The 26,475-nt window shown below is 43.8% G+C and overlaps 1 protein-coding gene across 1 annotated transcript in view; it reads left to right on the top strand.

Annotated features, from left to right (window-relative positions):
* The window catches only part of sez6a (seizure related 6 homolog a), a 90,100-nt gene that overhangs the window by 43,662 nt on the left and 19,963 nt on the right, over nucleotides 1-26,475 (top strand). The window contains exons 2-4 of the mRNA XM_076020312.1: nucleotides 631-1,278; nucleotides 1,719-1,840; nucleotides 15,515-15,707. Of these exons, the coding sequence (XP_075876427.1) occupies nucleotides 631-1,278; nucleotides 1,719-1,840; nucleotides 15,515-15,707 (963 nt within the window). The remainder of the gene's footprint in view (nucleotides 1-630; nucleotides 1,279-1,718; nucleotides 1,841-15,514; nucleotides 15,708-26,475) is intronic.

Here is a 26,475-nt window from a genome sequence, read left to right as displayed (position 1 = left end):
TAAACAATATTTGATCTGTGTGTGTGTGTGTGTGTGTGTGTGTGTGTGTGTGTGTGTGTGTGTGTGAGTGAGTGTGTGTTTGTGTGGTTGAAAACATGGAGGACAACAATAGGCAGAAATTTGAAACTGGCTGCGTGTGTTCTTATTTATTTATTTATTTATTTATTTATTTTTTCAGTCCAAGAAGTTACTCGAGTTCTTCTGCTCGTTGCCTCTGCGCTCTGAGATTTACCTGCCTCCGGCCTGTGATTGTGAAATTTGCCTTTGATAATAAACCGACTTGCTCCGAGCTCCCCCTCAACGCTGTCACGATTAATCGGCCGCGGGATCCTGAATGGAACGTCCCACAGCTCTGTGTTTGGTTGTGCAAATCTTTACTCTTAGCTTGGTGAAATGTAATGATGCTGTGCTGAAATAGATCGGCTGGAGGTTCCCTAGAACAACATGTTTTTCACATACAAAACCTTTTAATTACATCATGCTGACAAGCTGTAAATCAGACTGATTTGCCGATCCTTAGTAATTTTTGATTCCACCAGCACAATCGCAAGAGATGCAATTCCACATGTAATTTCCTCATGAGGTCTGTCTGTAAAACGTGGCCTGACTCCTCTACCTCTTCATTCTCAGGTGCTGTGGAAAGCAGCAGCTTTGGAAGGAGGAGGCTGGGCGCGCACAGCGACTCTGTAACACCGGACTTGGAGGGGGAAGTTCAGTCCGTCACCACTGTGTCTCCGGTAAACATCCCCAACCACCAGCCGCTCTTCAAGAGCCTGCAGTTCCACGAGCACCTGCTGACCAGGAACTTTGAAGGCGACCAGCACTACTTCAGAAGCGATGGCTCCGTGGCCGCGTATTCCACCATGCCCGGCTCAGAGGCCAGAGACCCCGTCACTGTGCTGGTGCCCCACGAGGACGCTCCCGCGTTCTCGGATGTTGCCACCACAGCCACCGCGGCCGCCACCTCCCCGCTCACCACGCCGTCTCCGGCAACTCCGAGGCTGCCGCTGTCCCTGCCTCAGAAGACGTCTAACTCAAGGGAGAGGACCAGGGGAGAGGAGAAGGCGGAGCCGACAACCGTCCCCCTCACCACCCAAGTGCCGCTCAACAACAGAGGTTCGGCGGTGTCGCAAAGTTGGAGCGGTTTTCCAGCAGGGGGACGTCTTGGGCCTTCCTCCACAAGGACGGACAAAGGAGAAGACAGGGGGACAGCGCTGACAGGGAAAGGCAGCTGGGGGAACCCGCTTGCCCACCCGACTCTGCCATCCAGAGAACAAGGTATGACACACCCTCCAAGGGCATTCCACACAAATAGCAGTGGCTTCTGTGTACAGTTTCCACTAAACGTCAGCACTTTAGCAGAGTGTCCAAACCCCTCAGTGGCACCAATAGAGGCAGTGCAGTAAAAACTGTCCTCCCGGCAGAATACCCAAGGCAGGTTCGCCCCAAAAATCCACCACACCAAATCCCGAGGGAAGGAAAAATTAACAACACTGTTCAGCCTCCAACGCTGTGTGCCACCATTCATTTTGCTGCCAGTCACAAACAGACTTGGTCATTTGTCAAAACAAGGGTGGGGGGAGGGGTCTTTCCGTGCTGCATCCAGTTCTCATGCACGGTTAGGGAGGAAATCCGCAGGGATGTTTAGAGGGATACAGAGGCCAGATACTGGCTGTCTGGGAAGAGCGAATGACTCTTCTTTTCACCGCCTTCCACAGAGCCGTGTAATCTGAATTTCACTGACCCCGAGGCGAACATCGAAATCCTGCTGCAGCTCGACTCCGGAGTGGAGTGCAACTACCTGATTACTGTCTACCTGGGATATGGCATCGAGGTTCAGGTCAGTGCTTTGAATTGTAATGTATGATGTGTGTACTTCACGGTATAAACTATAGACATAGAATTATTCAGTTGTGTGTGCGTGCGTGCGTTTCATCTCTAAGCACAGCTGAAATCTCCTCCCAGTCTTTACATTTAATGGGCTGCTTAGGAGCAATTACCCATTTATGGCTCATCATTGCTTGTTTTTGTCTTTTCTTGCATTCAGTGCAGCAGGATACAAACTCATTAGCCAGCTGTTAGCTGTTAACATTGCATGCGCAGCATTGTTTATCTCCACCTAGTGGTCTGACAGATTAATTGAGCTTTTGTGATGGTGCCATGTGGACTGAGGTTCTTTGTCAATCCCTCTGGTGAACAGAATAAACACTTAACAATACAAGACATATACAGCTTTTATTCCAAGCTGGCACTGACAGCTGATTTACCGTGAAATTGCTGAATTTCACGTAGTATCAGTAGTAGCAGTATTGACAGGCCATTCATAGCTCTTTACTAAATACTTATTACTATGGAATCAAAAGGACGGAAACGTATGCAAGAAATGTGCGGCAGTGTAAGTGGAGTTGGACTTTTTTGTCTTTACTGCCTGTTGGCAATTTGTTGTAAGAACATTTTTCACAGACAACAGATAAGAAACAATTATAAACCAACCATCATTCAAGGCTGTCTAAGGTGAAGTTGGTGTCCCACACAATAAGTGTGCAGTTTATGAATGTTTGCCATCCTGCAACCAAAGCGTTAAAAAAAAAAATGTGCAAAAAAAACTTAACTGCAGACTAAGGTATTATAGTTCAGTCTTAACATCTGTCCCAGCACTTGCAGCTCTTGTGTGGGTTTACTTGGATAGACGGGCACCAAATTGCTTAGCCGAGTGGGTGGATGGGGACACAAGTGATGGTCTCTCAGGTTGAGTATTTGCAGGGTAAGTCTTTCAGTAAAGGTTATTAAAATTAACTGTCAGAATGTGTGTGTGTGTGTGTGTGTGTGTGTGTGTGTGTGTGTGTGTGTCACGTTGCCCCGCTTTTGCAATTCCTCAAACGCTTCATTTACCACCGGGGACTTCAGAATGTGTGAGCTTTGTCTCGCAGCCTCTGGAGGGCCGAGATAAGTCTTGACAGAGTATACGTTGGAGAGTGTGTTTTCCTCCAAAAGCGCTCCTCCGAGAAACTCGAGTCAATCTCAAAGCGCTTACGAGCGCAGACACTTCCACCTGCCGCGTGCTCACGCAAGGCGTTTTAATTTCACTCCGTTCCCAGAGCAAACTTTCTGCACTAGACCTCAACTTTCACTGCCTTTTCTTTGGGCGTCTGTCATGCGACTGCAAGGGAAGGCAAACACAGAGATGTTTTATCATCGGCGAGCAGGTTTGCTGAAGAAATGGGAACGCGGCCATGTGTTACGCCAGCCAGCGAACAGATGGGGCCATGGTAGACATTCCACCTACAGCTAAAGTGATATTGATCTCATGGCCAAGTCGAGAGACACCTGCGTGGCCCCGACTGAGTAAAAATGAGGTCTCCGTTGCCGGCGAAGACATCAGACAACTCAAGATGGAAAGATAGAAATTGAAGTCAAGTGTGTGTTACACCTTTGCATCTGCGATGTGTGAAGCTCCTCCGCCAACAGGCTCCCAGGTGCAGAGCTTTTACAGAAACCAGGGAGATCAGAAGGGAGACGGCTAAAGTAGGAATGTGAGCAGAAGCAGCCTTTCTGTGGTTTTTCATTTTTTCATTTATTTATTTTTTTAGATCGTAGTTTTTGTGTCAATGTGATTATACCGATGCATACTGTCTGTTTTGCAACCTCCTCACACATTTGTTTTCACAGGGGATTGAGTGTTGTTTTTTCCATTAACCCTTTGTAATATTTGATATTGCAAACTGAGGTGAACATCGAAACGTATCCATGGTTTTATTGAAAAGATAGGATGTGTTCTCCAGGGACTGCACAACAGATTTTGCCAACTGCAATAGATGTCTTTCTACAATGATTGCTTGTCCTAAAAAATGCCAGATACTATGAACCGGTGCCTTGGACAAGATATTAGCAAGGTTATATTATATTATATTATATTATATTATATTATATTATATTAGCAAAAGGAGAAGAAAAACTCTCTTTTCATTCCTTGTGTCCTGGAACTACTCATTGAATACCACTGGCAACAACAAAAAATCAATAAATAAAAATTGCACACTCCACATTCAGAGCAGCGGAGCAGATAGGGCTCAAGTGTGCTCTGAATGTGTGTTCTGAGCTTGTACGGTACTCATATTTTGAAAAGAGTTTTTATTGCAACGGACAAAACAGAAGTTGACCAATAAATACTGTGCCGGCCAAATGCGGTGTTTGGATTTGGTACAGTGGAAGAAAAGCAGACAAGGACATTTGCAGACTTCAGACTCAGCACCACCAATTTTCACAAATAAAGAAATTGTTGAGGAATCGTAACTGCTCTCTGCTCAGTCAGTTTTCATCTTAGTAGTTCAGCAGCATGCACAAAGGAGTGGCTGAAAAATGTATCATATATGTATGTAAATGCATGTCCAGCCTTCAGCCTGAACCATCAAAGCTCTGCGCCACAGCTATTGGCATCAAACTGCATTGTTCAAGTTGCTCATTCTGGCCATGACGTGATTTATTTGACGAAATAAACACATAGTAGAACACTGTCGTAACATCAACAGACAATACAGCACCGCAATCAAAGCTGAGTGTCATTAATAAAAAAAAAAAAAACATGAATAAGGTGTTGCACTTTCTTCATGCTCATGTTCAAATGTGTGGGATTGTGTGAAATACAAACAAGTTTGACGTCAGGTTGGGTAAATATGAATCATTCTGAAGCCAGAAGGAGTCGCAAGATTACGCCGTGTTGCTGCCTTTTTGTCCCTTAATTATCTCAGTCCTGTTATCGGGAAGATGGAAATTCTTCCAACATTCTCATCAAATGTTATTTTCATCTCTTATTTTCCACAGTCACAAGACTGCAAGAGGGTTTTAGGAGAGAACAGATGGAGATTTTCCAGAACTGGGGCGTGGCACTGAAGTGCTTCAAATCTTTTTCTGGGTTGTTTTTTTAATTATTTATTTTTTATTTGATCAACTAAATCTGAGGGGGTTAGCTAGAAATCAGCTTCTTCCAGGCCATCTGTCCCACTCTGATTTCTCCGCCTCTCTTCTATTCGCTGATCTACTTGCTAGCCAAAGAGCTAGTGTGCAGGTGAGCCCGCGCCCTGTTTCCTGGCGGACACGTCTGTGCACTTTTAAAGTAACGTTTTGTGTTGGGAAGGACTGGGATCGGTTGATATGTTTGAAGAATTATGAGCTCAGTCGCGGCTATTTTCTCTGTCAGCCCAAGGGCCGACTGGGGGAGAGCTTCTCTTTTCTGACAGGTTTAGGGCGGTATTCTTCAACAAAATGGCGCGGGAGGATTTTTAAGGTCACTACTTTGAAACTCATTTCCTTCTCTGACCCTCTCTCAACTCTTCTTCCTCTACTCATCTCTCATCCATCTCTCATTTGTCATCTTTTTTTTTTATTTGTCTCGCTTCACCCCTTTCACAATCACTTCCACTCTTGTGATACAATGGATAAATTAAGAGAACACGGGAGCGATTTACGTGTCCTCGATGCCTTGTATGATTGCTCCCTCCCCCACTCATTTTCTCATGAACGCCATCAGACAGGAGAGGAAAAATTGTTTCTAGTGCAGCATTTCTATTAGAGATTTTTTTTTAAAAGCAACAATAATAGGAAACATAACATTTGATATTTGATCAGAACATTTATTCAATCCAGTCCACCCTGATTCCCACTGTGAAATAGTATTTAATTATCCATCAAGTGAGAATTATACATAAAACTTCATTTGTTTACTTTGTTGATTAAAGCCCCCCATAAAATAAAAAACGGATTCTCAATGGGTGCTGGGGATGGAAAAACAAAACAAAACACATCTTCCATTATCATCACACTCAAACAACCGAGTATTGTTTCAGACGATTCCAAACAAAGCCCCACGTAAAGCCCCACGTCTAATGAGCTCAAGGCTGCGAGTTGTAATGAGTTCCCACCTCAGGAGGGGATAGAGAAGCGTCAAGGTGGATCTTCAGTGAAGCACTCCTCCAGGGATTGAGATGTTACAGAGTATGCCAAATTCTTATAGCTAACCCTGACTCGCGGGTTAACGATCGGTATTTGATGCTGCCTCCGCCACAGCACTCCTCTGACTCCGATCAATAGTCATGTTAATCAGCAGTGCCGACACTTGATACACAGTCTCCTTGCCACGCTAGCTGAATGGCTGTATTGATCCCACGCGCTCTCATTTTAATTCCAGTTTTTCCTACAAAAGAGGCAGAATGCACTCAGCAATGACCCGAGCCGAGTGCAGATAGCGAGGGAGGGAATTCAATTTCATTTTGTTGGTGTTAGGTGAAGGCTAGGGCTCTCGTCGGACCAAAGGTCAATAAATACAATACAATTCTGAAAACTTTTTTCCACAAACACCACCAACACATTCCTATTCATGTCCAACACATAATGCTGTTTTGGGTATTGACACACCTTTGATTAGGACCAATATCCAAACAAGTGCTGGTATTGTACTTGTCCAACCAGCTATAATTTGATGTTTCAGTTTGGCACGAACACTGAAAAAACCTTGAGTGGTGTCATTATGAATGGGCGACTGGATTGCCATTGATTTTGTTCTCACTGCCGCTAACTTAAAGTTCAACATGTGTTTACTGCTGCCGTATACCAAGCTTTGGTATACAGACATTGCTCTACCAGTCTCTCTCATCTCTCCCTCTAAGACTCTTACTATTGTCATAGCTTTTGTTGTATTTGCTTCACATTATCAAGGTCCCGTCTTCAGTTCCCATGTGTGGAAGTCCTTTGTCTGTGTTCTCAAGATGTGCAACGATTAATAACAGGAATTCTAGCCAGTCTGCACCCTCGGGAACCCGGGGACCTTGTCCTGAAGTCTGGAACTAATTCCCCAGTGACACGCATTGTCCTCGCACTGCTCCCCAGAAAACGAAAGGTCAAATGCAGGGAACAGATTTCAATTTATATAAATGTGTACATGTGACAAATAACTGTCGTGAAAAGTTCCTGTGTTCAGCTGGCCTTGCTGACGGGGTTCAACACAACAGGAGAAGTGTCGACAAGTGGAAAATGATTGTTTCTGCTAAAGCAATGTGTGTGCAGTGTTGCAGCTGCAGTTGTGGCAGCTTTAGTGCAACTGGATGTCATGGTATTAAAAGGAGAATAAAAGAAAAGTTTCTAGTGGAAAATATGTATCAGCAGTTTCCTTCTCTTTAGTGGCTTTAATAGGAGTTTAGTTAAACACCACTGTCTGTCTTGTGTTGCCCTCCTATTTACATGAGGCCTGGAGCTGTATTGATTTTGAACATGATAGAAAAAAGTTTAGTGGTTCTGCCAAAACATGGCCGTTGCCTTATCAAATACTTTTATGGGCTCCAACTGATTTGAAAAATGTTCCATTTGACAAGCTGAGTCTCTTGGACCAGAATTATAAATTTATATTTTGTCTCTTCCTCCCCCAGTGTGCTTCAGCTCACTTCAACACCCCTTGACTATCTCGAGTCATATTTCAGACAGCTATCGGGGTGAATTGGAGGATTGCAAGATGGATCTGCAATATTTCAGATTTAAGGCCTTTGCAATCCAGCTGCATTGAAAGATTTCTAACAACGAACTGCAGAGACTTCAAGAGTTGAAATCATCCAAAAAATATGTATATTTTTTTCAAACACCAGACACACCAAATCATGGTTGTGTTACTTTAGCAAAATTTTTACACCAGTACATTCAGTTAATCCAAACTCAAAAGTCAAGCGGGTCCAGACCAGCAAAGGCAGGTTGTGATGCCTCGTTCACTGAGCAGTTTACTAATGCTGATCTCTATGTACCCAATGATTCAACATCTGGAGAGAAATATCCCAGAGTAACTGATCTGAACGGTGGAATGGAGGCCCAGACAGGCTTCCTGCTTTTAATCAACTTGATATAAGGCAGGATGAAGCCTTCATCACGCCGCGCCTTCAGGGGCGAAGGGGAATGGCAGGACATAAAGAAGGCCAGTTTGATCTTGATGAGCTTTTTAGGGTGTCAGGGCTCGCTCAGATGAGTTTTCGCTGGGACCAGCCACCCCAGCAGGAATGCTTTCAGGTGACACTAATTGCTCCTCCACCCATCAAACCCTGTCAAAAAGGCAGAAGGGAGGAGGAGAGCTGCCGTTCTCTTCCCCAGTCTTCCAGCGTCATGACAAGGGTGGCAGGGGGAGCACGCGCTCAAGAAAGATGAGCAATATCTGAGTTTGAACTAATGCAGAAAATGCTCATTTTGGTAGACAAAGGGTTGAGGCGATTGTTTTCTTCAATTTGATTTGTTTTAATGACTATTTCGATAGGCAGGAAAAAAATAGTATAAACATGAAACAAACCAGTCTAAAATATGACAACTTGTCCTTTAGGATCAGCTGAAACAAGAACAAAAAGCACAACAGTAAAAGAAGAAATAAAAAATCTCTATCTTGGCGTGTCGCAATGTGGGAAACAACAGAAGAAGTAATGTTTCACTGCAGCAATAAAGAAGCAGAGTTTTGATTCAGGAAAAATGCAATTTAATTTTTTTTAACCAATTTGAGTGCATCAGTTGAATAATTCTTTACATATACACACACATATACCAATATATATATACATATATATATATATATATATATATATATATATACATATATATATATATATATATATACATATATATATATATATATATACATATATATATATATATATATATATATATATATATATATATATATATATATATATACATATGTATTAGAGCTGTCAGTCGATTAAAAAAATTAATCCGATTAATCGCATGGGTTTCCATAGTCAACTCACGATTAATCGCAAATTAATCGCATATTTCTTTTATCTGCTCTAAATCTACCGTAAACTGATATTTTTCCATTTTTTTAATAATCATATCAACATGGGAGTAGGCAAATACTTGCTTTCTGCAAATGCAGCATGTTTATTCGCGTTGGAGCAATGACAAGTACTACTAACAAAACAAAAGATGCTAAGGGTAAAAAAAAATGATTATAAACTCAAGCCGAACAAAGATAACAGATGGGCATAACTGTAACATTACATAGTAATGATTACTAGTACTGCCAAAATTTGTATATTTTACTTTTCAACTCGAACTTGAACTATTCATCCCCCACTCTGATACAATGTACTGACAAATATAACATACAAATATGATCGAATTTGTCATTCGGTTTTTATTTTGAAATTAGTTTGTTTTGAAAATTCACCGGATTTTCTAGTTTTTTTTGAACGACTTCCTGTACTATTGACGAGGATCGCTCGCGGCTCGCGCACAAAATAGAGCAGACGCTGAAACGACAACTGCATGGCGCGAGCCGCGCGCTCGTTCGCGTCTGGTGTGAACCACCACATTGATTAATGTGGGCGCCGAATGGAAGCGCTCATTACAGCAAATGCATATCACTTTTGTCCTCTCAAGACTGCCATCTGGCAGGGTTTTGAAGTGGAACTTTCCATTTACAATTGACGCCTTATCCATGTTAGTCCTTCCTAGTGCTCATCTACGCTCAGTGTCTTTTTCTTTTTTTGTTGTGTTTACAAGCCGGCTGTAAGCGTGTGACTGTGTGCTGTGAGTCAATTCATTTCCCGTTTCCACAATCTACGGAGCGGCCAAAGGTTCAAAAAGCACCGTGTGCGTTAATCGCGCGATAAAAAAATTGTCGGCAATAAAGCGGCGTTGAGTTAACGCGTTAATAACGCTTTACCTTTGACACCCTTAATATATACTGTATACATAAATATATGTAAAACTTTTGAGAAGATGATCACTATGTGACATTAACATTTGATTAACATTTGTTAGTCTCTGGAGCTAAAACTCCCAGACATCTCAAACATGTCTGGAATGAATGCCAGCCACACATATTCTATTCAGCCATGTTGGCTCCAACTCATTAACGTTTGTCTTCTGCCGTCTGCCAAGGGCGTATTGTTTCACACAGTGGGGCAAATAGGAAATGGCCTTGGCAGTTCCGCACGGAGGTGAATGTTCAATTAAGATAACATTTTTTCATATAATGAGTGTTGGAGGAACTCTTTTCTTTGTGGGAAATTATCAGGAGATGCACAAAAAGGCCCTGGTGGATGTGTTTTACCAAGATTATTCAACTGCGAGCCTGAGATTCGCGGCAACGCGGAAGGTATACAACCAAGTGTGTTCAGCTGCACGGGCCAAAACGTTTTATCATAGTAATGATGACACTGCAGCCGCTGCATCCAATGGCTGCTGATTTATAGCACGCTGGCGGTGGGGTCATTTAATTTCCATGTATAGTGGGATCGTTCTGATTACACACCACGCGTCCCCCAATGTCTCTTGCGAGGCTGCGTAAATGTTCGTCTCCGAGCACCGCCAGATGCTTTTCACCGGTGAATTATCAGCGAGAGGCAGCCTGTGTGGACGGCTACCTCACACTGTGCACGTGTGGATGAGTTAATAAATGATGAATGCGCGGCACTCGTGACAGGCAACGTTTTGTTTGACAGACTATTTATCCCCCAGTCACCACAGGGAGTAGTTCTCCTTTCCCTGTTTTAATAGCGTGAAGCCCATGATGGCGTGACGCTAATTATTAGTACATCTTCAATGCGTAGCTAACTGCAAGATGCTAGCGACGATGGTGCTGCTGCGCCAAATTAAAAAAGTGCACCGGGCTGCTTCCTGTTTTGTGGCGATAAGAAGGATCTTCAACCCTGCTCAGATAGTTTCCTCCAGCAGCCTGCTGGAAGCTCCGCCGTTCTCAAAGGCCAGAGAAAAACATGTGGGGATCAAGGTTCTCATCGCCGCACGCATTGTTACAGGATTTATTTGGTAGATTTTATTTGCTTCCTTTATATTGTACTGTCCCAGACCCGAGGGCCTGCCGTGGCCTTGCAGGATGGTCGGTTCATGATGGAGGTTCGATTGAAAATACTGGAAACCAAGGAGAAAGAGCCTCACTGACACTTTGACTGGGTTTGAGAGATGTGGAACTGGAATCAGCAGGAAGGGAAGAATAGCCAGAGAGAGACCTTGAGGATTCAAACGACGCGCCGCCTTAAATTGGTTCTGCTAAATTCAAAATATAAATAGACATTCTGTCACAGAATAGACACAATTGTGGAAGCAGTGCAATAGCAAGCACGTGCTTGGCTAGCCTAGTTCCCCTGTGTGTAGAAAATGGGCGAGGCGCTGAGATTCCAGCAAGCGGTTACAGTACAGCCTGCTCTCATTAGCGTCCAGGGGAACGCATCAGCGTGAGAGCGTGCGTCTGAGAGTGAGAGCGAAGTAGGGGGAGAGAGGGAGAGAGAGAGACACACACACACACGTGACAGGAAGGAGTCCCCGAGGGCGTTTGGCTGTAGCGCGGCCGAAGATAAGGCGGTCTGATGTCTCCTGACAGGGCCAATGATTCATAATTGAGGTAGGACAGCTGTTGCTGGCTGCAGTGACAGGCCCCAGGGTGGGTGACAGATGATAGAGCCCTCTGGGGCCCAACTATCTATCAGCCCAAATGTTCACTGTCCACCCTCTGCTCACCTGTCCTTCACGAAGCTCCCTGCTATATATGTAAACCACCGTGGCCGAAGAGCTGACCGGCCTCAGGGAAGATCAAACGACAGGCGCGTGACATGCGTATCGATTGGTGCAGCACACACGCTGCACAGGTGAATAAATGTGTATACAAGCAGATGTAGATAGATAGATAGATAGATAGATAGATAGATAGATAGGTAGATAGATAGATAAATAGATAGATAGATAGGTAGGTAGATAGATAGATAGATAGATAGATAGATAGGTAGATAGATAGATAGGTCGATAGATAGATGGATATTATTATATTATCTTGAAGAACTATACAATACTATAATAAAACATTATTATTATTATAACACTTGATTATTATTATTATTATTATTATTATTATTATTATTATTATTATTATTATTATTATTATTACTATAGATATATAAACATACAAACTTTTATTGTGAAATTACTAAGTGCTCATGATGCACAGCGACACTATTCATTTTCCGAGTGTTACACAAAGCCATCAAAGCAAAAGAAACAAGGTGAAAATACTGGCTGCTTACATTTGGATTGCTCCTTTAAAGTTTATTGCTGTAACAACGAAATGCTGTGCACCAGGCTGACAGTGCACTAAACTCGACTCTGCCAGCATGGACTTCACTGTGTATATAAAGAATGTACAGAATTGGATCACAAGGATTAAATCAATTTAAAACTGTGTTTGTCTCCCGCTGCTCCAGCGAAGCAATATAACCTTGTTACTCCAGAATTGTCATCCAATGAATAAACTCCTGACTAGTGATTTTAGAAGGGGCCAAGTCAGTCTGATCAAAGTGCTGATGCGCTGACGGGGCAGAAAAGTAATATTTGTAAAAAGAATGTGATTAATATATATTCTGGAATGTTTTTTTTATTTAATAGAAACACAAATGTACAAAAATAGATCAGTCAATCTATGAGATTGCCGTGGCAGAGAAACCAAGTACTAATGTAATTTACTGCAATATTGCAGCGCAATATTATTTACAATTGGCCCCAAACTCTTGAATGTGCTGGGTGAAGAGAAAAAAATATTACAATAGCTGCGCTGCACTGTAGGTGGCATTATGAAATTGAGCAGGCGCAGTAACCTGATTTGCAAAACACACACATGCAAGCACAACCGTGCAGCGTTTGTATAAACTCTGAGAAGAAGGAGGCAGAGGAAGAAATAAAACCTGTGCCTGAGGCTTTGTCATTGCCGCTGCCCTTGAGAAACAGAGGCGAGGATTCTGTCATCATGTGACGCCTCCTTCCTTACGCACACTGGGACACTGTTGTTTGAGGCTGCACTGAAGGTGTGCCAGAACTGCGTATTATCAGCCCCATATTATGCAACATTGACGCTGGGAGTATCACCTAACCCATTGGTGAACTCCCCAGAAAGGGAAAAAGTCCAGCCCCCTCTTTTTTTCCCACAGATTTTTTATTATTATTATTCGCAAGTGCACCAAAATAGTTCTGTTCAGTTTACAGGAAAATAGGTATATTTGTGATGTCACAAAAGGGCACTGACACCTTGGATACCTCTGAAATGTTGGTGACAACACGCCCAGCCAGGTGGGACAGCATTGTTTTCTATTTTTTAAAATCACCAAGTTTAAGGTAGAAAAGATCCGTTTTATTTGAAGAAACAGCGTTCAACACTGGCTTTGGAGGTAAAGCCGAAGAGGCAGCAAACACAGGGCTAAATATGCTGCAGTCTAGATATATCTCGGTCGGTCAGAATGACAATTTTCTGTTTTTGTGGTTATAATTCTTTTGACAATCAAATACGCTAATCTGGTTCTCTAGAGGCCCCGCATTGAAAACAAACTTTTTTTTTTTTTAATGACTTTCAAAAAATTGGGTTCAAACATCTAATCAGAAGTCAGAGGAGTTTCCTGCAGCTGACCATCTCCACTGGTCGACATAAAAACACCAAGAGGACGTGTGCTACATCCTTGTCATAAAATGTAAATGGAATTGTCTGGCCCCACGGATCAGACTCAGACAGAGGTCACCTTTAAATTCTGCCGTGCCCGCCAGCGTCTCCGTGCGCTCAGCGTCAGCTCTGACAGGCGGAGTGACGGTTAGTCGGCCCGGCCAATTTCATTTCTCCTGCCACTTTGTGTGCAGCGTTCCCAGCCCCCGAACACCGCCTGAGCTTTTCCGGGCTACTGCGCTAACACCGCTACACACATATTACCTCGGGGACACCGAGGCTACGGAGGGCAATCCTTTTTCCACCTCACGGAATACCTGAGACCCGGGCCCAGGCAGCGTTCGCCCCTTTGGAGCGTATGATGAATTTCAGCGGGAGCTTAAAATAGACGTGCTTGAATTAGCTTTGATGGTGGTGCTTATCTTTAAAGCCATTTGTTGATCTGCCGGTGTCTCTCCCTGGGCTGCATCCTTCTTATCTGTGTGCTTCTGTGCACGTGCACGAGCAGCAAGTGACGGTGGCCTCCGTTCACGGGACGCACGACAATGTTCAAACCCAAAGGCTAAAAACAGGATAAGGCACAAAAGCCTTTCAGTGGGCTGCCCCGTCTGCCTGGAGGGACGTTCAGGAGGTTGCCGGAGTTCATCGCTTTAGAGTAGAAATATTAGAAGACGGAGAAAGATAAGCTCCACTGGTCTTTGCAACCGCTTGCTTTCCTCTTAACTTCGTATTGATTCCTGACTTTGTATATGCCACATTGTGTGTCAGGTGCATTCTTCTGCACTGTCGTAATATGGCTGCTTTCTCAGCCCGCTTGCTTGTCTTAAAGAGATTTTAATCTCAGAGTTGTTTTTTTTTTTTGGCTAAACAAAAGGCTATAGATGGATACTGACTGCTTGCTGTCAAGCTGGTTAGAAAGAGAATGACAGACGGAGCTCTGAGTCCTGTTCCAAACCATTTTATCAAATCTCACACCTGCTTTGCGCAAATGCTTTTGCTTATCTTAATCCACGGTTGCATTTATTTTTTTTTATGTCTTCAGAGGAATTTCTAGACAGGGAATGTAAGGCGAAGAGAAAACCTTAGACGTCCGCTGGTCAAAAAAGACCAAATCAATCAAAGGCTTCATCACGGTCACAGCAAAATCTTAGAAAAATTCCTGGTGCTGCTGTGACAAACAGCATGACGTGATCGTTTCAGGCCTTTGTGAAATTTCCTTCAAGATGAACAAAGTATCTATCTATTTAACTGAAGTACCTAACTTCAGTTCCAGGTAAAGCACAGCAGATGGAAAGCAACTTTCATCATGACCCATCATTCCTTGCTGTCAGCTCGCCTTTACAGATTTCAGCAATTGAGCAATAGTTGCTGGAATTGAGTGAGAAAATGTACCATATTGCACAGGTTCTACTGTGTTTTACTTCTGGTTTCTGGTATTTGCCAGTACAAAAGATGGAGACACAAAAGCAGTAGATGGACCCTAGAGTATAACTCAATAACTATTTTTGAAATGTTCTAGTTGAAGAAAATGCCTTACTAAACTGAAAAAGATGAATAAATTCTGCAGTAAATATTGCGCCATAGACTTATTACTGTGGTATTACAGCACTGTGAGCTTTTCATGTTGTTGCATCTCTTTTTTTGTTCTGTGCGTCCAAAATGTGGATTTTTATTCATTACCCAGCAGCAAATCCAACCGTTTCCTTCACCGGGGTCTGAATTGAACTCAGACACTCCGTCAAGCAAATAAAACCACCACCAGAGAAGCTTTTCCCCGCCGATCGCAAACATGGACAAATACCTGTGCAGCTGTGTCAGCAGCTGGTGTTCCTTCACAAAAAATTAGAACAGCATTTTTAGATTAAACCGAGCCTAAAAACAGCACCACACCAAAACCCCATTGGTGGTGACCCGATCCCCCTTAAGATGAGTTACATCAATTTACCAAGAGACAAAAATGGATGCAAATGTGCAACAATAAAAAAATAAATTAAAAAAATCCCAAATCCCATGAGTCGGTCTCTCTTTCCACAGGTGCTCAATGTGAGCCTGATGGAGGGAGAGCAAGTGACGGTGGAGGACACGGGCGGCCGAGAACCCTTCATCCTTGCCAACGAGTCGGTGCTGTTGAGAGGACTTGTGCTGCGCAGCTGGAGCAACCAGATCTCCATCCAATTCCGCCGGGACCAGGAGGACAAGTTTGGCTCCATCCAGCTGCATTACCAGGGTAAGCCAGTAGGGCCGGGATGTTCTGCCCTGTTGTTGATTCGTTTTACTAACTCGAGGTTCCTCGCTAACTCTCAGCGACTTGTACCTGCCACTGCTTTGCTAGGATGCTTGAGGAAACAGCCAGACAACATGTCATTATTGTGCGACGGCTCCTCCAACTGCATTTGTGTAAATGTCAAGTTAATAGATGTATTAGTCCTGTGGGAAAAGCAACAGCTCTGCTTTCTTGTGTCAATTCCAGGTTTTGGTTATGAGGTTCAGCTGTGAGACAAATCACTCAGTCGCTCACAGTAGCCCGGTCCCCCTCAACAATTGAGCAAATCACTCATCTGCTCTGGGAGTGGGTGGAGCTTGTGTTCACATATGAATTCTCACACACTCTGGATGACTGACTGATAGAATATTGTATCACTTATCATCAGGTTCAACAGGACCAAGAGACCCAGGAAACCCAGTTTAACATGAATAATATTGACTGAAAAAGAAAGGTCATTCTAATATATTCTTCCAAATGACGTAAAGCATTTTTAGTTGTTTTTTTTTTTTTTATGTGATCCTTATCACAAATCAAAGTCACTCTCGATTAACATCCGTCCTAATTCTGCACAATGGATGGAATCTGTTCATCATTCCACTGCTCCTGGCTCTGATGCCTCTTCCACACACTGAAGAGCCGTAACTGCAGGACACACTCCTCATTCATCTCTTTATTCCTCTCCCATCCTTCACTGGCCTGGTGCACCTGCTGCCACTGCATCACAGACTTAAAAAATGAAAGTGTACGTACCCACATCTGTGCACTCTGTGTCCCTGTTTACTTCAGCCAGCATGTGACACCAGGATGACAAACGACTGAAGTCCCTGATAGACCGAAAACAATATCAGTGGTCGTTACGCGATCATACCTATAACACAGAATTTAAAAAGAATACAAATACGTGGAGACAGTCATTTTTCTGGAAAAGAACATATGAAAGACAGTGCAAGGACGTGCGTATTAAAGTTGTTCTTTGCCGTTTATTCACTTCATCCACGCCGTTGTTGAGGTGAACACCTTTTTTGATGCGCACTGCCATAATGAGGAGTGCTTTTCACAGCGGGGCCACCTAATACGGCACCACGCCGGCAGCATCTGCATAATGTTTACCGTCCTTCTGTCACCTTCCGCATTTCCTAACATTGGAGGAACCAAAGTGGTGCCACGCGTCAGATTTAAAGTTCACTGGAGCAAACGTTGTCACCCCCGCCCCTTTGGATTGCATACGCGTCTGATCGACTCCCCGCAGGACGACAGAGAGACGTTCAACCAAAACAGCAGCATATGTTATTCTTCTTCTTATTATTCTTATTCTTATTCTTATTCTTATTCTTATTCTTAATTGAACATTAATACCAAGCCGACTTCCAGTGACATACTTAAACACACCCACTCCCATATTCAGGTACACACACCACCACATCCATACACACACACACACACACACACACACACACACACACCACACACACATATACACACATGCAAGTATGCACACACACACTAGTATACACACATGCAAGTATGCACACACACACTAGTATACACACATGCAAATATACACACACGCCTCCTCCTCTACTCCTCTCTCTCTATCCCTCTCACCCCCCCGCCCCCACACACACACACACACACACACACACACACACACACACACACTCATTCCCCCTCTCTACTTTCCTCTCACCCCCCTATCTATCTCTCCCTCAGTCCGGTCATGGCCAGAATGTCACCAAGAATATTATAATAAAACCACTCAAGAGGAAGCTCCTGAAACAACCCATGTGGCTCACACTCTCAAGATCTACCTCTGAGAATAAAATCTGTCAGCCATCATAGACATTCAGAGACACTTCTGCTTGTCATTATGGCCAGACCGGACAAAGGGAAAAAAAAAAAAAAAAAATACCAAGCCGAGAGTGAAGCTATAGTGAAGTTAGTGAAGCTATAGTGAAGCAGATTTCATCCCTAGAATGTTGTTGTTCTCTCCCTTTCAGCAATTGAAGCTGCTTTTTGCTGGTGAAGTGCAGAGCGCTAAGGACAGTCTGCACAAACAGGCTTATGGGAACTGGGAGAGAGAGAAAAAAAATTCCCATTTTGTTCAAATGACCCATAATTTGAAACATCATACGTCAACATCAAAACGCCGTCTGACAGCACGCTTCCGCAAAATTAACAACACAGTTACCCGCCTAGCAACCCAGTGGCGGCCAGATCTATCAGCAGAGACATTTATTGTGTTCTGTCTGTAAATATGACGGCCCATCAATTCCACCATGTCCGCTGCTCCTTGGGCGCCCGACACTGATTTCCCCTGTCTACATCAATGTCTGTTTATCTTCGCAATCGCACAAAGTGGCCGCCAATTACACGGACCATCGATTTGAGATGATGGTGGAGGCTGCTGGACAAAGCGTCCCTTTTCCAGCGAGTTGCGCTGGTGCTTTTCTGAGCTCGGGAGGGGGAAAAAAATGAAAGTGGCAATTCCAAAACAGCGCTGTTGACGTGAGAAGGAAAATTTCATTCATATTGAATTCCTAAACATGGACTTGTTTTGGAGCGGGATGGTTCCAGCGAGGGGTCAGCGGAGATGACACGAAGTGACACTAGCTCGGGGTTACATTGCAGCGCAGTTTTCGAAAATAAATTGCACCGTCTGAATTTGTTTTTTCTCCCCCTCCCCTCTGTGAACTGTGTTTTGGTCTTAATCTTTTTTTTCGCCACATGTGCAAACATGCAGGCCAGACAGACGCCCTGCGGTGATTTCTGTAAATTGAAAAAGCCTGATTCATCCATTATTCCACGGTTCCTGGTGGATTAACTCTATAGTCCCACTGCACTTGACGTCTAGCGCCGAGAAGCCGACTCAGCAGGGAAGGCACACTAACTGCTGACGCCAATAATATTATTAATTAAAACAGCTGACTGCTGCATCTGTTGTGACCCACATGGCTTTTGCCCATGCTTCATCTGAAAACAACATAAATAACCAAGTAGTTTCTTCTATAGAATGCAAGCATCGTGTAAAAACACAGCAGGAAGCTGTGTGAGAAGCTCCAGTGTGTAGACTAGTTTATTTAAATCAAAGGTGCGCAGTTATAGCTCAATTGTGAAATCATTATACCTCTGCATTTGGCTTTATGGCTTTTAAGTTTAAAAATAGTTTACTTTTTTCATTACAAAGTTGACAACTTTATGAACCAAGTACTATTAAACCAGGTGAAAATTGCATGCAAAGCATTTTCTAAAACAGATTGTTCCCCATGATTTTATTTACATAATTTAAGTAATCTTTTAATAAATGTATTACGGCAATTTATAAATTCTAAATCTTGGATGTGCCCAAAATATGCAAGCATCAAGTCCTACAATAAAATTTAAACAAAAAAAAAAACAAAACAGCAATTTTGAGATTGAAAAGCAAATAAGAGGGACAAACCAAACAAGCCAAACAAAAAATGACTATCTTGTCATGATCATATGGTTGAAAGAGAGAAATACTGCTCTATTCAAAATATATTTTTTCTTAATCACACGCTGATCAGATAATTAGTGTTTAATAATTTTTACTTTCTTGAGTGCATTGGTAACAAGTCATCTTTATTTGTTTTGCACTGATTGAAATTTGTGCACTATAAATAACAAGACATTGCTGCTGTCATCTGCGATGAACTGGCGACTTGTCCAGGGTGTCCCCTGCCTTCGCCCTATGACAGATGGGATAGGCTCCAGCAGACCCCCGTGACCCTGAGCTCAGGACTAAGCGGGTATGGAAAATGAATGAATGAATGCTGCTGTCATGATTTTAGCCTCTGATGCCAAACTAATCAAAGTCATGTGTCTGATTCTGCACTGACAGCTGCATAAAAGAACACTTTGCTGCTTCAGTTTCTTTTTAATCTGTGCTGAATTTCACCAATCTGCTGAAAGAAACGGTGATGACGGCGGCGGCAGCCAGCACAGAATGAGACCAGCTGACTCAAACTTACTGAATTATTTTGCCCTGGATTAGATAATTTCCCCCAATGGAGTCGTTTGCCCAAGTAATAATTAATAGGGCATCATCGTATCTAGAATTTAATGTTCCTTCGATCTCCGGTTCTGACGGCGACTCAGATTTTCACTGCACTTCCAGATCCCGTGGTATTGTCCTTGGTCAGTCCACTGAACAAACAGTTTTGCCTTGAAGTGAAGGCGACAGACGCAGGCGCACTAATGAGAAAAGATGCATGGAGCAGCTTTCCGGGAGACTAGACATATTGGATGCGCGCAAGATATTTCAATTTGTGTGCCTCCCCTTGGTAAGCCGAGTATCACCTTGTCCTTTATAATGGGCTGTGAGAAATGTGATTGGACAAGCATGGAGAAGGAGAGAGCAGACTGCAGAGAGATGGATCTGGGCTTGGGGTAATTAATATCCGTAGCAGCGCTGGCAGACTGATGGATGCCTCCATAACCTCGGCGCTGAGCCTGACACATGGAACACGGTCGTCGCTGTGTTTTACTTTTGATATGTTCCCCGAGGGCGGCGGTGCCGGAACTCTGGGCCGGGGGAGGGGCACGGCACGTATCTAGCGGGCCACCATGTTTTCCCCCACAATGCACACGTGCATGCGTGTGCGTCTCCGTAAACAGCGGGCGCTCCCCGTCCTCCCAATCACGCCCAGCCGCTGCAGCCATTGTGGAGGGGAAATTGCACGCGAGCCGCTAACAAACGGCCGATGTAGCTCAAATGAATGCATCCCGGGCGCTGACGGCCCTTCGTCGACACCGGAGTGACTTCAATTTCAAACCCCAATTATATCATGAGGGAACGAGCATCCAATATTGCAAGCACCCCCCCCCCCCGGCCCAACCACCCACCACCCCTCAACCATTTGCCGCTCTGCTGTTCCATTAGAACAGTCCTCATCACGGTGCCGTGCATGCAGGTATTAACCTTAATGCCACCAGGAGCGTTTTTTTTTGTGTGTTTTTTTTTGTGTGTTTTTTTTTGTGTGTTTTTTTTTACATTTACATTTATTTATTTGACGTAGCCATCAGGGATAAATATGTGTCCTTCGTTTCTTCACTGCCAGGGGAGCTGCTGCAGTGTTTAGCCAAACGTATGCTAAAACCAGCAGAGAGTCAAATACGAGTGTCTTTCTTTTTCTTATTTGAGTGCAAAAGCTCCAACCAGCTCCCTTTCCGAAATGCGACTGCTGCATGCTAATCTCATTAGCGCCAGCAACTTTTGGCTGTCTGAATCTTCCAGTGACTAAGTAACTACACTTTACAGAGCCTCATTAATTAGCATTAAATTGCTTAATGGAAAGCTTGACGCTCACGATTTATTGGAACGCAATAACTGACCAACTGCGCTCAAGATGAATCTTAGCAGTCCATCTGACTGAGAAACATCCACTTGGATATTCAAAATAAAGACTTAACAAGGGGGAAACGTCCCATCACCATTCTTCTGAATGCTTAACGGGGGAATAATTGCGGCGATGGCATGCAAAGGAGTTTTTGGAGAAGATTCCATTGGAGCAGTGAAAGGCGGGCTTTGACTTTTTAAACAGGGGTCAATGAATGCTGCCGTTTGAGAAAGAAAATCATTTGCATGCATGAGCGTGGAGGTTAGCAGTAATTAAATGTTACACACATGCAAATGTTTCCCCCTCCAGCCTCCCCCACCCCTCCAGGGCCCAATTCCAATTCGGCAGCATTCTAATTTCTGAACAAAACTGAACCGCAGATGGAATTCAGCCGCAAGCTTCTTGTTACTTGGTCGTTGGCACCATTGACATCATTTCTGACCTGGCGGATCTCGAAGCCGTGGCTCCAGGACTCTGTAAGGCAAAAATCGATGGAGGTCATGTTTTTACAGAACGCACCGAGTGTGTAGTGCAACCAATAAGCCACGTTGACAAGTGAGGATGCCGGAGGCTCCGTCTGGCGTCACGTTATACCTGCATCGACGCGACATCTCCCAACGTCCGTTGTTATTCATCTTAAACAGCCCATATTGAGCTTTTTGAACATTTGGAATTGAGTTTTTAACTGAAGCACACGAGCGGTAATAAGCCATATTGGGGGCAGGACTCAGGCCCTGCCTCGGCACAACTGAATCACTTTCCCGGAGACAACACTATCGATCGCGGCATTAAAAGTGACGCTCCGGTGCACAGCCAGGACGCCAGGCAGCGCTGAGTCGCCCCGTCACATTGCAGAGCCGCTGTCACCTCAAGAGACCCGTCACACTCAGCGACCTGGAGAGGAAAAATTATCGCTCCCATTTCCCCCCCGAAATATTGATGAACTTGTTATTCCTCTCCGAGCATGACGCATTTATACACAACAACAACAATAATAATAATGATGAGAGCGACACACTTGTCATTTGCGTCATTCTTTCCCGGCACACTCTTTTATCGCCTGCCGCTCCTCGGCCCTCTGTTTCACAGGCTGAAATTGAAATGCATCTCATTTATTGGTCCGAATATATGGCGGCTCGGTGAGCGACACTGGTTCAGTGGAAACAAAGTGTGCAGCTCACACTCATGGACTGGAGCGTCGGAGCAGGTCGAGCAAATGACTTCTTTCTACAAAAGATTTTTCGACCACTGAAACCTGCAAACAGTGTTTATTTCAGTGAGATGACGCCAACTTGAGGACAAGTTGTCGCTTCCTCATCGGATGGAACTGAAAAGTCTCACAAATGTTTGAAAGGGCAGGAGACCAAATCTATATGAGTCATAAATAGCCCATTGAGAAAGAGCTATGAAAGGAAACAAAAAAAGGTACAAAAGACCTGTTCACTGGGTCAATGCCAACACAATGTGCCTCTATTCAACTCTGAGTCAGATCCCACAGGAAACCTGGATTTTAAAGAATATTAGACTAACTATAAAATCTGAATCAGAATGAACTTTGGCCAAGTTAGTATGCGAAAAAGAAAAGAAAAGAAAACAAGGAACTTGACTCATGTATCTCGGCTCCCTCTGTGCGGTAGTTTGAAGAATCCCAGTATAAAAAATATCAAAAGAATAAGAGTCCAAAAAGAACTGAAAAAACAGCATCTATGACGAAGTGCAGTCTCTTTTGTCCAAGAATATTTTCCTTGCCTGGTTTTAAGAGACTACAATTATTAGATCCCTCAATAATGCAAGTTTTTCCTTAAAAAAAAAGAGGAAGGTTTCAATGATTGAAATACAAATGTAAAATATGTGGCATCAACACTGAGTTAAAAGTACTAAAGTCTTCTCGAACCCTTGGCTGAGGAGTGCAGTAAGTCGAGCAATCACAATTGGGCAAGATGATTCGAACCACACTGACGGCATCAAGTTCCAAGTAACAATGCAACAAGTGGAGCAGAAATCAAGCAGCAGGCCGGGCCACTGCTGTGGAAGTGTCCTCCTCCCTGCTGACCGCTCGCTCTTCTCTTCCCCTGAGAGCGACACTAACTGGAAACATCTGCTTCCCGTCATCCCAACGGCCGGGCTCCCTGTCTCTCCACACCTCAGATCCATTATTTGTAATGGTAAAACAATCAGACTTTATGACCCAGCACAGTGTCGACTGGGATGGAGGCTGCGCATAATTTAATACTTCAGGAATTGGCTCTACAATTTTTTTTTTTTTTCGCCCGCGGCTCTCCCACTGCATGCTCAATAGGGATGTAAATGCTGCTATGATAATGGCAATAACTAGGTTCAGTGGAGCTGGTGATAAACTACAAATTGAATGGATGACCCAGGGGTGGCATACCTCGTCCCCGTGGCTCACTGATTTAGTGCTGAGGGGAGGCCCGTTTCATTACGGCGGGGAGCTGGCGGCATGTGTTGGAGCCAGAAACAAGCGGTGGATTAAAAAATATTGCATATGAGGTTCAGTTTCGCCAGCCTTTACGGCCGTTATGCACTTAGCACGGTTTTCCCTCGAGTTCAACGAATGAGAGAATCCCATTTTTTTCTTTGAAAACTCAATTTAACTTCAAGGTAATGCCGGGGAGATAGGAGAAAGTGTTGTTTTTCATCTGCAAACGGCTGGCTGCCATGAAAGCAGCCCCGGCTCGTCCCGTGGCAGAGTGCAATCTTCTCCTCTGCTTCACCTGTTTAATCTCAAGCTGCCGAGCATCCGTGCGTGTGTTTGTCAGCTCTCCACTGGTTATTCGTCTCTGGCGGCACCGCGTGGGAGGACCTTCAGCAGTTTGAGTCGCCGAGCCTGCGTCATCAAGTCCTGGTCAGCGCAGTACAGCTTGTTTTTTGGTTAATTTTGAAAAAACAAAACATGAAAAATTGTCTGTATGTTTCTTTCACTGCTTCTCCTGTAATCACTGTCACATTGAGCCAGAGCCTTTCTAAGCACAATTAAGAGTTGCCTAATGGGTGTCTCAGGACTGGGGCAGGGACAACGGACAAAGACACAGGAAGAACATGCAAACTCCACACAGAATTTCCCACAGCCTGGGACTCAAACCCACAGCCTTCTCACTGAAAAAATAAAAAGAGTCTGCTGCCTGAGACACACTAATAAAATGTGAACTGATTAACATACTGGCCGACCACACCCATGATAACAAATAGTGTTTTGTACTTGTAGTGTGTGTGTGTGTGTGTGTGTGTGTGTGTGTGTGTGTGTGTGTGTGTGTAACAAGTTGACCAATACAGAAAAAAAATCACTGTTGCTGTCAACGGGCAACCCCTCAGCCAGTTAAATAATTTTCTGCGGAAATTTTCAAGAGGCCCATGCTCAGCCTTCCTCGGCATGTTCGAGGACTTCTAATCCCAGAAGCTGAAACATGTTCAAGATTTTTAATGTCAAATCAAGCTGCGATCCAAATGGGGAGGCTAAAAATCAGACTTTATGCGCCTCACAGCGCAGGAAAACTCTGTTCAGGTCGTCCTCACAACATCGGGCCTTTTCTGAGTTTGATTGAAGGTCCAAAAGTCACATTATCTGAGCTGATACCCCCCTTGAGTATGTTTTGAAAACAAAAACTTTAGTGCAGATAAAATGCACTCTTAGACACACCCCATTAGTGCCAAGAAAATTGCGTACTACCATTTAATATTTAATAAGAGCAGTGGAAACTAGAGAGACAGGTACGAAATCATCTTTGACTAAATCGAGCATTAAGGATGGAGCTGAGAAAGGCTGTAATCCACTCTCTAATTCTTTTGACGCCCAATAAACGAAATCATATTAGCATAAGGAGATTAAGGTGTTTACACTACACAGTCGGCACTTGATTATTATCATAATTGCTTTCAGGGCTGCAAATGCAGTTGGCCTGGACAGGACTTCCTTCCTGCATGCTCCTCCACTGTGCGATCCTTCTATTAGCTCTCGCCGACGCACACACTCCATTAAGCGAAATCACGACTTGCCACGTTTTCGGCCCAGTTGCTCTTTTAAAAAGCTTTCCGCGATTGTGCACGCCAAGCCGAGGCCGGGGTCCAATTACGTGGCTTGTTTTGTTGTTAAGACACTTGGAAAAGTTTTAAAAGTTGGAGTCCGGTCATTAAAGCTCCTTCGTTAATGAGGTAGAACAATGTGGTTATTAGACGGAAAGGGAAGGTTGTTTAATAGCTTCCATTACTGAGTTGGTTAGCTCACTCCATTATCCACGTGAACTCCGTCCCGTCCTGCGCTGTTCGTTTAAGAAAAAAAAAATATCAATTCAAAGCCGCTCTGCTGAGGCATTGATCTTGGCCGCGGCTGGAATCACGACTCTCTGACAAACACCTCCGAGGCAATTCCTCTTCCTCTGCTGCCATATTACAGGCCCCCCATCATGTCTGGCCAATCAGCAACAATTCTGTTTGCATCTGCACGGGCTCGGCAGTGCGCGAGGAGGTGGGGGTGGTGTTAATTAGCGTAGCGTCGCAAACATGTCACTCGAGTGCCGCGTGTACCTGGAACCTCCAATTAATTTCAAAAAATGGAGTGGGAACAAGTGGGAAGGTGGAGGGACGAAGGCATCTTTAATTAAGTGTGCGCAAGACAAAAACAAGACAAAGAAAAATATATACGCACCACCCTGGGAAAAAAAATAAATAAATAAATAAAAAACGGCACCCGCATATAAATTTAAGAGCACCACTAAGACGAGTGGATTTATAGAGAAGAGACAACATGGTCAACAATGCAACACAACAGCAGTAACAACAACAGTTTCGGCACAATGCAGGGCCCAGAGGATTATGTCGCGCTGCCAGCCCACACCCTCGGTTGCTCGCTTTGGCAAGGAACCCACTCCAGTTGAAAATAAAACATGAAGTCCTTGGCAAGAATTTCACCCACCAACTGAAAAGCCGCCGTCGTGGCTGCGTCACGACAAAAGAAAATATATTTTGAATTCCGGGCAGGTCTTTTAATAAAGTGCTTCATTATCAGAGCCTCACAGTCATTTACATTGTCAGAGACAATAATTATTATAATAATTAACTGTGTTGCTGCATAATTGAATAGAACCATAGCGGCGGTGTGTCACTATCGGTCCCCCAAGCGCAATGCGCTCGTGGTAAAAATGTGTTTTTGTAGCAGCAAATTAGCATGTTTGTCAAGTTTATTGATGAGGCTGTGCTTTCGGAATTTTTATATCTGCAGTAGACAAAGCTAACGAGTACATCAGACGGAAGTTAGTCAAGTACAGGTGAAAGTGTTGGTTTCAAAATGAGTTCACAGGAACTCTTTCTAAACCTCTTTACAGTGATGGAAAAATGAATAAAACTGCCAAAATCTT

The sequence above is a fragment of the Nelusetta ayraudi genome, unplaced genomic scaffold (genome assembly GCF_046127955.1).
Source record: "Nelusetta ayraudi isolate G7.1 ecotype Tasmania unplaced genomic scaffold, CSIRO-AGI_Nayr_v1 ptg000011l, whole genome shotgun sequence".
In the NCBI taxonomy this organism is placed as follows: domain Eukaryota; kingdom Metazoa; phylum Chordata; class Actinopteri; order Tetraodontiformes; family Monacanthidae; genus Nelusetta; species Nelusetta ayraudi.
The sequence above is the reverse complement of the archived record's forward strand: the minus strand, read 5'-3'. Positions and strand labels throughout refer to the sequence as shown.